Consider the following 13,880-nt stretch of genomic DNA (forward strand, 5'->3'; position numbering starts at 1 on the left):
CCTCTCCTAACCTAACCTCACCTCTATCACCTCTCCTCTCCAATCTCTCTTCTTCTCTCCTCTCCTAACCTAACCTCACCTCTATCTCCTCTCCTCTCCAATCTCTCTTCTTCTCTCCTCTCCTAACCTAACCTGACCTCCTCTCCTTTCCTATATTCTTCCTTTCTCTTCTCTTCTCTTCTCTCCTAACCTAACCTAACCTAACCTCACCTCACCAACACCTCCTCTCTTCTCCCCCTCCCCTTTTCTCTTCTAACCTAACCTAACCTAACCTAACCTAACCTAACCTCACCTAACCTAACCTCACCTCACCACCACCACCACCTTTTCTGAGCCCTCACCTTCCTGTCCGACGGCGTGATGAAGCGGTTTTTGATCCACCTGAGCTGCTTCTTGGTGTACTGTCGCGTGGCCTGCCGAGGGAAGACTGGCGTGAGTGACAAAGTGGCACTGCCTGTTAGGTCTGAAGGGAACCAAGGATGAAATGCAATGATAGGGTTGAGTCATTGTAGCTACGGAGGGAGGAGGAGAAAGGGAGAGAGCGAAGGGAAAAAGAAGGAGGAGAGGGATAGAAAGGGAGAGAGAGAAAGGGAGAGGGAGAGAGTGAGGGGGAAAAGGAGGAGGAGAGGGACAGAAAGGGAGAGGGAAGGGGAAAGAGGAGAGGAACAGAAAAAGGAAGAGAGAGCCAGGGAGAGGGAGCGAGCGCGGGGCAAGAAGGGAGAGAGCAAGGGGGGTAAGAAGGAGGAGGAGGGACAGAAAAGTTGGAAAGTTTCGTTTAGTCGGCGCAACATAAGAACATAAGAACGCAGGAGTCTGCAAGAGGCCGGTAGGCCTGTACGAGGCAGCTCCTTTGACCCTAAGCTCCCGTGTATCTAACCCCACCCAATATCGCTGTCCATGAATTTATCTAGTCTATTTTTGAATGTGACAATTGTATTGGCACTCACCACATGACTGCTAAGCCTATTCCACTCATCCACCACCCTGTTAGTAAACCAATTTTTGCCTATGTCCCTGTTGAATCTGAATTTATCCAGTTTAAACCCGTTACTTCGTGTCCTACCCGGTTCTCTTACCAACAAAACCTTATGAATGTCTCCCTTATTAAAGCCCTTCATCCATTTATAAACCTCGATCATGTCTCCACGCACCCTTCGCCTTTCTAGAGAATGCAAGTTTAACTGTTTGAGTCTTTCCTCGTATGGCAAGTTTCTCAACCCCTGAATCATCTTAGTCATCCTCCTCTGCACCGATTCTAACATTTTGATATCCATTCTATAGTAGGGTGACCAGAACTGAACCGCATAGTCAAGATGAGGTCTAACTAATGCTAAATATAGTTTGAGGAAGACTTCGGGGCTTCTGTTGCTTACGCTCCTTGAAATAAATCCCAGTACCCTATTAGCTCGATCGAACATCTGTGGTCATATGCCGGAGAGAGACAGAAGGGGAAGGAATTATAGAAGGGAACAGATCCCAGGAGACAGGACACAACCCCCGATTAATACCTGGTACCCATTCACTGCTGGGTGGACAGGGGCGTAGGGTATCAGAAAAGCCGCCCAAATTTTTCCACTCCGCCCGAGAATCGAACCTGGGCTCTCTCGGCTGTGAGCCGAGTGTGCTAACCACTGTACCACGAAGCAGAGTTGAGTCATTGTATCTATGGTGAGAGAAGGAGAGAGGGAGCAGGGGAAAGGAGGAGAGGACAGAGAGAGGAAGGGAGAGGGAGAGAAAGAAGGGGAAGCAGGTAAAGGACAAAAACGAGAGAAACAAAATCGCACGCACACACACACACACACACACACACACACACAGAATTTAATGGCCTGAAAATGAGCCCTTCCTTTCTTCCTAATTCCTCTCCCTTCCCTTCTTTCTTATCTTCCCTTCCTTATCTCTTCCCTTCTTCCTTTATTCTCCTTCTCCCTTCCCTTCCTTTCCATTCTTTCTCCTGTCTTCCCAATTCCTTTCATTTCCTTCCTTTCTTCCCTTCACACTAGCACTCAACACACACACACACACTCTCTCCCCTACCGTTTGTAATGATTTTAACCTCTGCTAACTACTCGCAATTTCCCTGTAACATTCTTCTAAGCCTCTAAGGACTATAAACCTGTCAAATGATTCTCCTAACTATCTGCCATACGATTCTAGTACTTCCGATATCACTGTGACACGATTCTGCTAACTTCCTTTAATCCGTCCACTGCGATTTGCACGGATTTCGCCTTCACTGGTAGCCTGGTAACATACACTCCCAGGTCTTTCTCTGTCTCTGTGGTGGATAGTGGAGTGTTTCCCATGTGGTATTGGTGTGCTGGATATCCCCTCCCAAGGTGCAGGACTTTACATTTTTCTTCATTGAATTGTAGCAGCCACTTTTTGTTCCATTCCTGTAGCTTGGTGATGTCTGCTTGTAGGAAATCCACAGTCAAGGGGTTAATATAATCTAGCCATCACATGTCTATCTTTACTCATAACAGTCATGTGAGTCTACTTCTTACTCTCCGTTTAACTGTTATACGATTTTCCTTCCTTACTCTTAACGAAACTGTAATATAACCCAACTTTCTTACTCTCATTTCAACGGTCACACAATTCCGTTTACTTCTAAAAACATTAACTGCCACATGATTGAAAGGAATATTTACCTGAGTCTAACGAGAAGGAACATGGTTAGCATAGGCAGAGAGGCAAGTAAATACGCAAATAACAAAGGGCAAGGAGTGTGTTAGTGTTTGTGATCGGTCAAGGAAAATTAGTTGGTGAAAATAAAAGAAGAAGAAGAAAAAGAAGGGGAAAAAAGAAAAATATGAAGAAAAAAAAGAAGGAAAAAGAAGATGAAGAGGAAAAAGAAGAAAAAGACAAAGAAGAAAAAAAAGAAAAGGAAAAAGAAGAGGAAAAAGAAGAAGAAAAAAAGAAGAAAGGTGTTCAGAGATACAACGCTGGACTCAATTAACAAAACAGGTCATGCGATTGTTGGTTCTATTATCATCACTACTACTACTTATACCCTCGTCAAACCAGAGCCCAGGTACACAGGTGCAGTACTTGGCCTCATACTTGAACCCAGGTACCCAGTGACCCCCCCCCCACCCCCCATAGATGAGAGGGGAGAGTATTAGGACATCTCTCTCCACACGAAATTGATCTCTTTTCACCACTCTCTACTTTTATCTTTTTTTAGTGTTGTTTTTCTTCTACATTTTTCTTCTTCTATGCTGTCCGTGAATGTTATCCCCCCTCCCCTTTCCTCTCCTCTTCTTTTCCTCCTTTCTCTCCTCTAATCTTTTTCCCTTTCTTCCTTTCCTCTCCTGTTCTATTCTTTGTCTTCATTACCTCCTAAGTCTCTCCTCTCCCCTCCTTCCTCCTTTCCTATAAAACAAATAAATAAATAAAATAAAGATATCTACCATAGCTTACCCTTACACTCCCCCATCCCCTTCACTACCCTCCCATCCTTCCCCTACCCCCTACCATACCTTGCCCTTACACTCCCCCATCCCCTTCACTACCCTCCCATCTTTCCCCTACACCCCCATCCATATACCCCTACCATACCTTGCCCTTACACTCCCCCATCCCCTTCACTATCCTCCCATTCTTCCCCTACACCCCCATCCATACACCCCTACCATACCTTACCCTTACACTCCCCCATCCCCTTCACTACCCTCCCATCCTTCCCCTACACCCCCATCCATACACCCCTACCATACCTTACCCTTACACTCCCCCATCCCCTTCACTACCCCCCATCCTTCCTTCCCTACACCCACCATACCTTGCTTGCCTACACTCCCCCCATCCCCTTCACTACCCTCCCATCCTTCCCCTACACCCCAACCATACACCCCACCATACCTTGCCCTTACACTCCCCCATCCCCTTCACTACCCTCCCATCCTTCCCCTACACCCCCATCCATACACCCCTACCATACCTTGCCCTTACACTCCCCCATCCCCTTCACTACCCTCCCATCCTTCCCCTACACCCCCATCCATACACCCCTACCATACATTCCCCTTACACTCCCCCATCCCCTTCACTACCCCTCCCATCCTTCCCCTACACCCCCATCCATACACCCCTACCATACCTTCCCCTTACACTCCCCCATCCCCTTCACTACCCTCCCATCCTTCCCCACACCCCCATCCATACACCCCTACCATACCTTCCCCACACTCCCCCATCCCCTTCACTACCCCCCCATCCTTCCCCCACACCCCTACCATACCTTACCCTTACTCCCCCATCCCCTTCACTACCCTCCCATCCTTCCCCACACTTCCATCCATACACCCCTACCATACCTTGCCCTTACACTCCCCATCCCCTTCACTCACCCTCCCATCCTTCCCCTACACCTCCATCCATACACCCTACCATATCTTACCCCACACTCCCCATCCCCTTCACTACCCTCCCATCCTTCCCTACACCCCTACCATACCTTGCCCTTACACTCCCCCATCCCCTTCACTACCCTCCCATCCTTCCCCTACACTTCCATCCATACACCCCTACCATACCTTGCCCTTACACTCCCCCATCCCCTTCACTACCCTCCCCTCCTTCCCCACACCCCACCATAACCATACCTTACACTCCCCCATCCCCTTCACTACCCTCCCATCCTTCCCCACACCCCTACCATATCTTACCCTTACACTCCCCCATCCCCTTCACTACCCTCCCATCCTTCCCCTACACCCCTACCATACCTTACCCTTACACTGCCCCATCCCCTTCACTACCCCCCATCCTTCCCCTACACTCCCATCCATACACCCCTACCATACCTTGCCCTTACACTCCCCCATCCCCTTCACTACCCTCCCATCCTTCCCCTACACTCCCATCCATACACCCCTACCATACCTTACCCTTACACTCCCCCATACCCTTCACTACCCTCCCATCCTTCCCCTACACTTCCATCCATACACCCCTACCATACCTTGCCCTTACACTCCCCCATCCCCTTCACTACCCTCCCATCCTTCCCCTACACCCCTACCATACCTTGCCCTTACACTCCCCCATCCCCTTCACTCACCCTCCCATCCTTCCCCACACCCCTACCATACCTTACCCTTACACTCCCCATCCCCTTCACTCACCCTCCCATCCTTCCCCTACACTTCCATCCATACACCCCTACCATACCTTACCCTTACACTCCCCCATACCCTTCACTACCCTCCCATCCTTCCCCTACACCCCTACCATACCTTACCCTTTCACTCCCCCATACCCTTCACAACCCTCCCATCCTTCCCCACACTTCCATCCATACACCCCACCATACCCCCTACACCCCCACACCCTTCACTACCCTCCCATCCTTCCCCTACACTTCCATCCATACACCCCTACCATACCTTGCCCTTACACTCCCCCATCCCCTTCACTACCCTCCCATCCTTCCCCTACACTTCCATCCATACACCCCTACCATACCTTGCCCTTACACTCCCCCATCCCCTTCACTACCCTCCCATCCTTCCCCTACACATCAATCCATCCACCCTACCATACCTACCCTCACACCCCCATCCCCTTCACTCACCCTCCCATCCTTCCCCACACCCCTACCATACCTTGCCCTTACACTCCCCCATCCCCTTCACTACCCTCCCATCCTTCCCCACTTCAATCCAGACACCCCTACCATACCTTGCCCTTACACTCCCCCATCCCCTTCACTACCCTCCCATCCTTCCCCTACACCCCTACCATACCTTACCCTTACACTCCCCCATCCCCTTCACTACCCTCCCATCCTTCCCCTACACTTCCATCCATACACCCCTACCATACCTTACCCTTACACTCCCCCATCCCCTTCACTACCCTCCCATCCTTCCCCTACACTTCCATCCATACACCCCTACCATACCTTGCCCTTACACTCCCCCATCCCCTTCACTACCCTCCTCCCATCCTTCCCCCCACACCCCTACCATACCTTGCCCTTACACTCCCCCATACCCTTCACTACCCCTCCCATCCTTCCCCTACACCCCTACCATACCTTGCCCTTACACTCCCCCATCCCCTTCACTACCCTCCCATCCTTCCCCTACACTTCCATCCATACACCCCTACCATACCTTACCCTTACACTCCCCCATACCCTTCACTACCCCCCCATCCTTCCCCTACACCCCTACCATACCTTACCCTTACACTCCCCCATACCCTTCACTACCCTCCCATCCTTCCCCACACTTCCATCCATACACCCCTACCATACCTTACCCCACACTCCCATACCCTTCACTACCCTCCCATCCTTCCCCACACTTCCATCCACACCCCTACCATACCTTGCCCTTACACTCCCCATCCCCTTCACTACCCCCCATCCTTCCCCACACCCCTACCATACCTTACCCTTACACTCCCCATCCCCTTCACTACCCCCTCCCATCCTTCCCCTCACACCCCATCCATACACCCTTACCATACCTTGCCCTTACACTCCCCCATCCCTTCACTATCCCCCATCCTTCCCCTACACCCCTACCATACCTTACCTTTACACTCCCCCATACCCTTCACTACCCTCCCATCCATACACCCCTACCATACCTTGCCCTTACACTCCCCCATCCCCTTCACTACCCTCCCATCCTTCCCCTACACCCCTACCATACCTTGCCCTTACACTGCCCCATACCCTTCACTACCCACCCATCCTTCCCCTACACTCCCATCCATACACCCCTACCATACCTTGCCCTTACACTGCCCCATCCCCTTCACTACCCTCCCATCCTTCCCCTACACCCCTTCCATATCTTGCCCTTACACTGCCCCATTCCCTTCACTACCCTCCCATCCATATCCCTCCCCTATACCCACCCAGTCCCATCAAAACCCTCCCATCCACCCCACTGAAAACTCTCCCCCCCCCACCCCTATCCCACCCTATCCTTACATGCCCACCAATACCTGCCCCCCCTACCCCTCCCCTCCCTACCCCCCCCCATAAGCAGGTCAATGGCCAAAGTTAGGGAGATAAGAACAGCGGCAATGCACCCACCACCTGCCTCCGCCGATACTAATGCCAACACACACACACACACACACACACACACACAGTTTTGTTGAGTCTTTTCTTTTTATCTCCTTCTCCATCTCTTTTCTTTCCATTTCTCCTTCCCATCCTTCTCTTTTCCTCTCCTTCCCTTTCCTTTCCTTCACCTCCTCCCCTCTCCTCCCACACACACACACACACACACACACACACACACATGTTTTGTTCTGTAGCTATAAATCGAATGAAGTTTTGTTGAGTCATTCCTTTTTTTCATCTCCTTCCCTTCCTTCTCTTGTCTTTCTTAGTCTTCCCTATCTTTTCCTTACTTTTCTTTCCTTCTCTTTTCTTTCTTAGTCTTCCCTATCTTTTCCTTACTTTTCTTTCCTTCTCTTTTCTTTCTTAGTCTTCCCTATCTTTTCCTTACTTTTCTTTCCTTCTCTTTTCCTCTCCTTCCCTTTTCTTTCCTTCAGCTCCTCCATTATTCTATTTTACCCTTTCCTTCCCCCCCCCCCCCCCCACACACACACACAGTCTTCCCTTTTCTTTCCATCTCTCCTTCCCTTCCTTCTCTTTTCCTTTCCTTCACCTCCTTCACAATTCTCAATTATCCTATCCTCACCCCAAACACACACACACACACACACAGTATAATATTAGTTTCAGTTATTGATTCACCTATTACAGTTACAAGATCACAAAAACGGTCGATAAGAGGTCCATGAAAACAAGTAATGAAAAGTTGAAATGGTCTCTCTCTCTCTCTCTCTCTCTCTCTCTCTCTCTCTCTCTCTGCTTCCCTTTCCTTCGTTTCCTTCCCTTCTCTCTCTCTCTCTCCTGTATTTTCTTCCTTCCTTCGTTTCTTTCCTTTCTTTTCTTGTCCTTCCCTTCCTTTTTCCTTTTCTCTCTCTCTCTCTCTCTCTCTCTCTCTGGCACTAAGTAACATAATTATAGGAGCTGACAAGTGCAATTTTTTTAGGCTATTTGCTACATAATGTCTTTTGTCTGGAGATGTCATTTTAACTTGCTTGCTAATTGTTTCTTTCTCTTCCTCAACTCATCATTTTAACTTGCTTGCTAATTGTTTCTTTCCCTTCCTCAACTCATCATTTTAACTTGCTTGCTAATTGTTTCTTTCCCTTCCTCAACTCATCATTTTAACTTGCCTGCTAATTGTTTCTTTCTCTTCCTCAACTCATCATTTTAACTTGCTAATTGTTTCTTTCCTTCCTCAACTCATCATTTTAACTTGCGTGCTAATTGTTTCTTCCTCTTCCTCAACTCATCATTTTAACTTGCTTGGTAATTGTTTCTTTCTCTTCCTCAACTCATCATTTTAACTTGCCTGCTAATTGTTTCTTTCTCTTCCCCAACTCATCATTTTAACTTGCCTGCTAATTGTTTCTTTCCCTTCCTCAACTCATCATTTTAACTTGCTTGCTAATTGTTTCTTTCCCTTCCTCAACTCATCATTTTAACTTGCTTGCTAATTGTTTCTTTCCCTTCCTCAATTCATCATTTTAACTTGCTTGCTAATTGTTTCTTTCCCTTCCTCAATTCATCATTTTAACTTGCTTGCTAATTGTTTCTTTCCCTTCCTCAACTCATCATTTTAACTTGCTTGCTAATTGCTTCTTTCTCTTCCTCAACTCATCATTTTAACTTGCTTGCTAATTGTTTCTTTCCCTTCCTCAACTCATCATTTTAACTTGCTTGCTAATTGTTTCTTTCTCTTCCTCAACTCATCATTTTAACTTGCCTGCTAATTGTTTCTTTCCCTTCCTCAACTCATCATTTTAACTTGCCTGCTAATTGTTTCTTTCCCTTCCCCAACTCATCATTTTAACTTGCCTGCTAATTGTTTCTTTGTCTTCCGCAACTCATCATTTTAACTTGCCTGCTAATTGTTTCTTTCTCCTCCTCAACTCTTACAATGGAATGAAGTTTTGAGTCTTTTCTTTCCATCACTTTCCCTTCCTTCTCCTTTCCTTCATAGCCTTCCCTGTTTTTTCCTTTCCTTTCTTTCCATCTCTTCTCCTTCCCTTCCTTGCTACTCTACACAATGAACGTTCCCTCAACTCATCTTTCAATTATCTCAAGTTTTGGGTCGTTCCTTCCACCTCTCCCCTTCCCTGTCTTCTCCTTCCCTTTCTTTCCATCTCCTCTCCATCCCTTCCTTGCTACTCTACACAATGAACGTTCCCTCAACTCATCTTTCAATTATCTCATCAAGTTTTATCTCCTCGACCCAGCACTTAAATATCTTCTTATCTTTACGTAACTCCTCAATTCCGGTCACAAAAATTCGTAATCATCTCGACTAGAAAAAATATCTCCTCAACACTATAAATACCGCACTTCAAATCTTCAAGTATCTCATCTTAAAAAAATAATAAAAGGAAGGAAGAAAGAAAGAAAGAAAGAAAAAGAAAAGAAAAGGAAAGGAAAGACCCCGAAATTAGCCACTCTAAACTATCTTCTGTTGTGGGGGCGACAAGTAATAGGCCTTTTTTTTTTTTTTTTTTTTTGCCCTTGTGCCAACTTGTATATATATAAAAAAAACACTCCCCTATCCCCTTCACAACCTCCCCAATTCTTACCCCTACACTCCCATCCATGCACCCCTACCATAACCCTTCCATATATTTGTTGTTAAAAAAAAAACACCCTTACACTCTCCCATCCATTCTCACCCCATACACTCCCATCCATACACCCATACCATAACCCTTCTCCCCCATCCTTACCCCTACACTCCTCCCATGCACCCCTACCATAACCCTTCCCTATACCCACCCACATAATCTCAAATCTTTCAATATATATCTCTTAAGTGTCTTCAATATCCCATTACCACCTCCGCACACTTTCCTCTCACTCTTCCACATTACCTGCATATTAACCTTCCTCTTGCATCACTCCTCGACCTCTCTGTCTTAACCCGTGTAGCAGTGACGGGCCAAATTTGTGGCTTTACCGTGTAGCAGCGACGGGCCAAATTTGTGGCTTTACCGTGTAGCAGCGACGGGCCAAATTTGTGCCATGATATAACCCCCCCAAAATAGATGATACATAATCTGATCACAAATGCGTTGATATATATTATGAAACGGTTTGTGAGTGATTATTTTTTCTCATTTTTCTCGCTTAGAGGGACCATTAAGAAACATGATCCCTGCTGCTACCGGGTTAAATGGTTTCCACAAGTGTTCCAAGTATGTTGATTTGCATTCCCTTCACAGCTGTAGCATCAGTGAGTCACCTCTGTAAGCACTCCCTTGTCAGTCTGTCACATTGCCTGCATACCACACCTCCCCCAACGCCACATCACCTTCCATTCATATCTGCCACACTGTCTCCTTTCATTTACATTGCAGTCGTTTCACCACACCGTCACCTTTCATTCTTTTACCATCTATTTATCAAGTCGTATGTTTAAAGTCGAGGAATGAGGGTCAGGCTTATGAAACGTCTTCACGTGTCATCTCGGCTCAAGGGGAGGAAACGTAGCCTGGAAGTGACTATTCGTATGCCAAATGTTGCAATAATGAAGAAAATTATATAGGTTGAATTTGTCCGCTCTTGTCATCTCAATTCAAGTCTTCACATTTCCTATCAGCTCAAAGGGAAGAAGTGCAGGGTTGTTTTGATTTAAATAAAATGATTTAAGAAAGAAGGAAAAACGTGTGAAGCAGTTGTAGAGGAAAAGTATCAAGTCTACTCCTGCATTGGTCCTGTACTGGTCCTGTAGCAAGTCAGGCACCAGTGAACCATTGCCGTCTCTTACAAGTCAGGCACCAGTGAACCATTGCTGTCTCTTACAAGTCAGGCACCAGTGAACCATTGCCGTCTCTTACAAGTCAGGCACCAGTGAACCATTGCTGTCTCTTACAAGTCAGGCACCAGTGAATCATTGCTGTCTCTTACAAGTCAGGCACCAGTGAACCATTGCTGTCTCTTACAAGTCAGGCACCAGTGAACCATTGCTGTCTCTTACAAGTCAGGCACCAGTGAAACATTGCTGTCTCTACAAGTCAGGCACCAGTGAATCATTGCTGTCTCTACAAGTCAGGCACCAGTGAACCATTGCTGTCTCTTAAGTCAGGCACCAGTGAATCATTGCTGTCTCTTACAAGTCAGGCACCAGTGAACCATTGCTGTCTCTACAAGTCAGGCACCAGTGAATCATTGCTGTCTCTCAAGTCAGGCACCAGTGAATCATTGCTGTCTCTTACAAGTCAGGCACCAGTGAACCATTGCTGTCTCTTACAAGTCAGGCACCAGTGAATCATTGCCGTCTCTTACAAGTCAGGCACCAGTGAATCATTGCTGTCTCTTACAAGTCAGGCACCAGTGAATCATTGCTGTCTCTTACAAGTCAGGCACCAGTGAACCATTGCTGTCTCTTACAAGTCAGGCACCAGTGAACCATTGCTGTCTCTTACAAGTCAGGCACCAGTGAATCATTGCCGTCTCTTACAAGTCAGGCACCAGTGAATCATTGCCGTCTCTTACAAGTCAGGCACCAGTGAATCATTGCTGTCTCTTACAAGGAAAACATTCACAAGCATAAAAAATTGAAGTATTAGTCCTACTTATGATTTTTATGTGAATAACTCATCTTGGGCAATGTATATTAAAGTATGCTTTCATTGAATATTGGCCAAGTTTAATACAAGAAAATGGCCCCATAAGACTGAAACAAATAATCTTTGGAAAAAAACAAGGGTTAATGCAAAAAAAAGTCATTTAAATAAAAAAATCTGATTTAAATCAAATAAATAAGTTTTTTTTTTAAATCATGATTTTTCCAACCCTGAAGAAACGTACCCTGGCAGTGACTTATAGTACACCAAACACTGCCACGATGAAGACGATGATAGAGGATGAATTTGTCTGCTCATGTCATCTCCTGAATTCATCTCTTTACATATCCTCTCAGCTCAAGGGGAAGAAGCATACCCTGGCAGTGACTTATAGTATGCCAAATGTTGCAATAATGGAGACAATGATAGAGGTTGAATTTTCCTCCTCATGTCATCCCCTCAATTCATCTCTTTACATTAAATTTTCCTCTCAGCTCAAGGGGAAGAAACGTGAGGACAATGATAGGGTCCAATTTGTCACCTCTGTCTTCCGCTGTGTCTGCTCGCCGTGCCAACTCCTGCTGTGATTCATCTTTCCGCTGCGCCTGTCCTCCTCCTCCTCCTCTTCCTTCACTTTGCTACTCTCATCGCTGCGTGCCTTCCTCCGTCAGTCTAGCTTGCATACCTGGTTCATCATACTGTCTGGGTTAAGTGATTTCCGCAGGTGTTTTGTGTGTTCGTTTGTACTGTTTTGATACCTGCATTATGTTCCTATCAACACTTCACACACACACACACCTTCCTTTGCCAGTCTGTCAAAGGGCGTTCTGATCACACCTCTCATTCTACCTCATTTAACGTAGTCTTGAATTTGCTTGGTTTTCAAAGTATGTTCATGTGCATGGGTAATTGGGTATCACATATATGACTCCCGACCACACACAAGCACATGACCCACATCTATTTTGGGGGGTTTATATCATGGCACAAACTTGTCCCGTCGCTGCTACACGGTAAAGCCACAAATTTAGCCCGTCACTGCTACACGGTAAAGCCACAAATTTGTCCCGTCGCTGCTACAGTAAAGCCACAATTTAGCTCTGTCGCTGCATGGTAAAGCCACAAATTTGGGCCCGTCACTGCTACACGGTAAAGCCACAAATTTGGCCCATCGCTGCTACACGGTAAAGCCACAAATTTAGCCCGTCACTGCTACACGGTAAAGCCACAAATTTGGCCCGTCGCTGCTACCGGGTTAAAATCTTTACTTTCTGATGTCTTTAAGTAATTTTTAAGTGTCGAAAACCGGTGAATACCAGGTGTGGAGCATAACAATCTGGGAATGTTAGGACCCTATACTCATCTACCTTCCCCTCCTCCATGCAGCAACTCCCCCACCTCCCCTTTTACCCTTCCACCCCTTCCCCCACACCATCTCACCAGTTTCATGGCCGCCACCCCCGCCTCGTACAGCTTCAGTCCCTTCTCGCTCTCCCTCTCCTCCTCCGGCAGCACCAGGAACTCATGGAACTCCTTGAAGCCGATACTCTGGAAGATGCCACAGGTGTAGTCAGCCGCCGCCCCGTCCTGAAGGCGGCGGCTGTTGTAGGAGGCGTGGAAGTCCAGGAGTTCTTGCAGGAGGCCGCGCTCGATCATCTCATCCACTCGGTCATCCAGGCGCTTCAAGAGGACGTCCTGTTGAGGGGAAGGATGGTTAGGTTAGGTTAGGGTGGCATTCAGATAAGGTAGATTAGGTTGTGGTTATATTAGGGAAGAGTTAGGTTAGGTTAGGTTAGGTTATGGATATGTTAGGGTAGAGGACTTTCTGTTGAGGGGAGGGATGGTTAGGTTAGGGTGACATTAAGCTAGGTTAGAGTTGGTTTGGGTATGTATATGGTAGATTAGGGTATGGTTATATTATGGAAGAGTTAGGTTAGTTATGAGTTAGGTAGAGGACTTTCTGTTGAGGGAGGGATGGTTAGGTTAGGTATTCAGATAGGTTAGAGTTGGGTGTGTATAAGGTAGATTAGGTATGGTTATGTTATGGAAGTTAGGTTAGGTTAGGTAGAGGACTTTCTGTTGAGAGGAGGGATGGTGTATAAGGTAGATTAGGTTATGGTTATGTTATGGAAGAGTTAGGTTAGGTTAGGTTAATGATAGGTTAGTGACACTGATAGGTTAGAGTTAGGTGTGGCTATGTATAAGGTAGATTAGGTTGTGGTTATATTATGGAAGAGTTA

General features: G+C 46.7%; 1 protein-coding gene across 1 annotated transcript in view; it reads right to left on the minus strand.

Moving 5' to 3' along the window:
- Nucleotides 1-293: 293 nt before the first annotated feature.
- LOC126989232 (tRNA dimethylallyltransferase-like) overlaps nt 294-13,880 on the minus strand; it is a 70,611-nt gene continuing 57,024 nt past the window's right edge. The window contains exons 4-5 of the mRNA XM_050847866.1: nt 13,081-13,335; nt 294-413 (exon numbers count right to left, since the gene is read on the minus strand). Of these exons, the coding sequence (XP_050703823.1) occupies nt 309-413; nt 13,081-13,335 (360 nt within the window). The 3' untranslated portion in view covers nt 294-308. The remainder of the gene's footprint in view (nt 414-13,080; nt 13,336-13,880) is intronic.

This window comes from Eriocheir sinensis, unplaced genomic scaffold (assembly GCF_024679095.1).
Source record: "Eriocheir sinensis breed Jianghai 21 unplaced genomic scaffold, ASM2467909v1 Scaffold1106, whole genome shotgun sequence".
NCBI lineage: Eukaryota > Metazoa > Arthropoda > Malacostraca > Decapoda > Varunidae > Eriocheir > Eriocheir sinensis.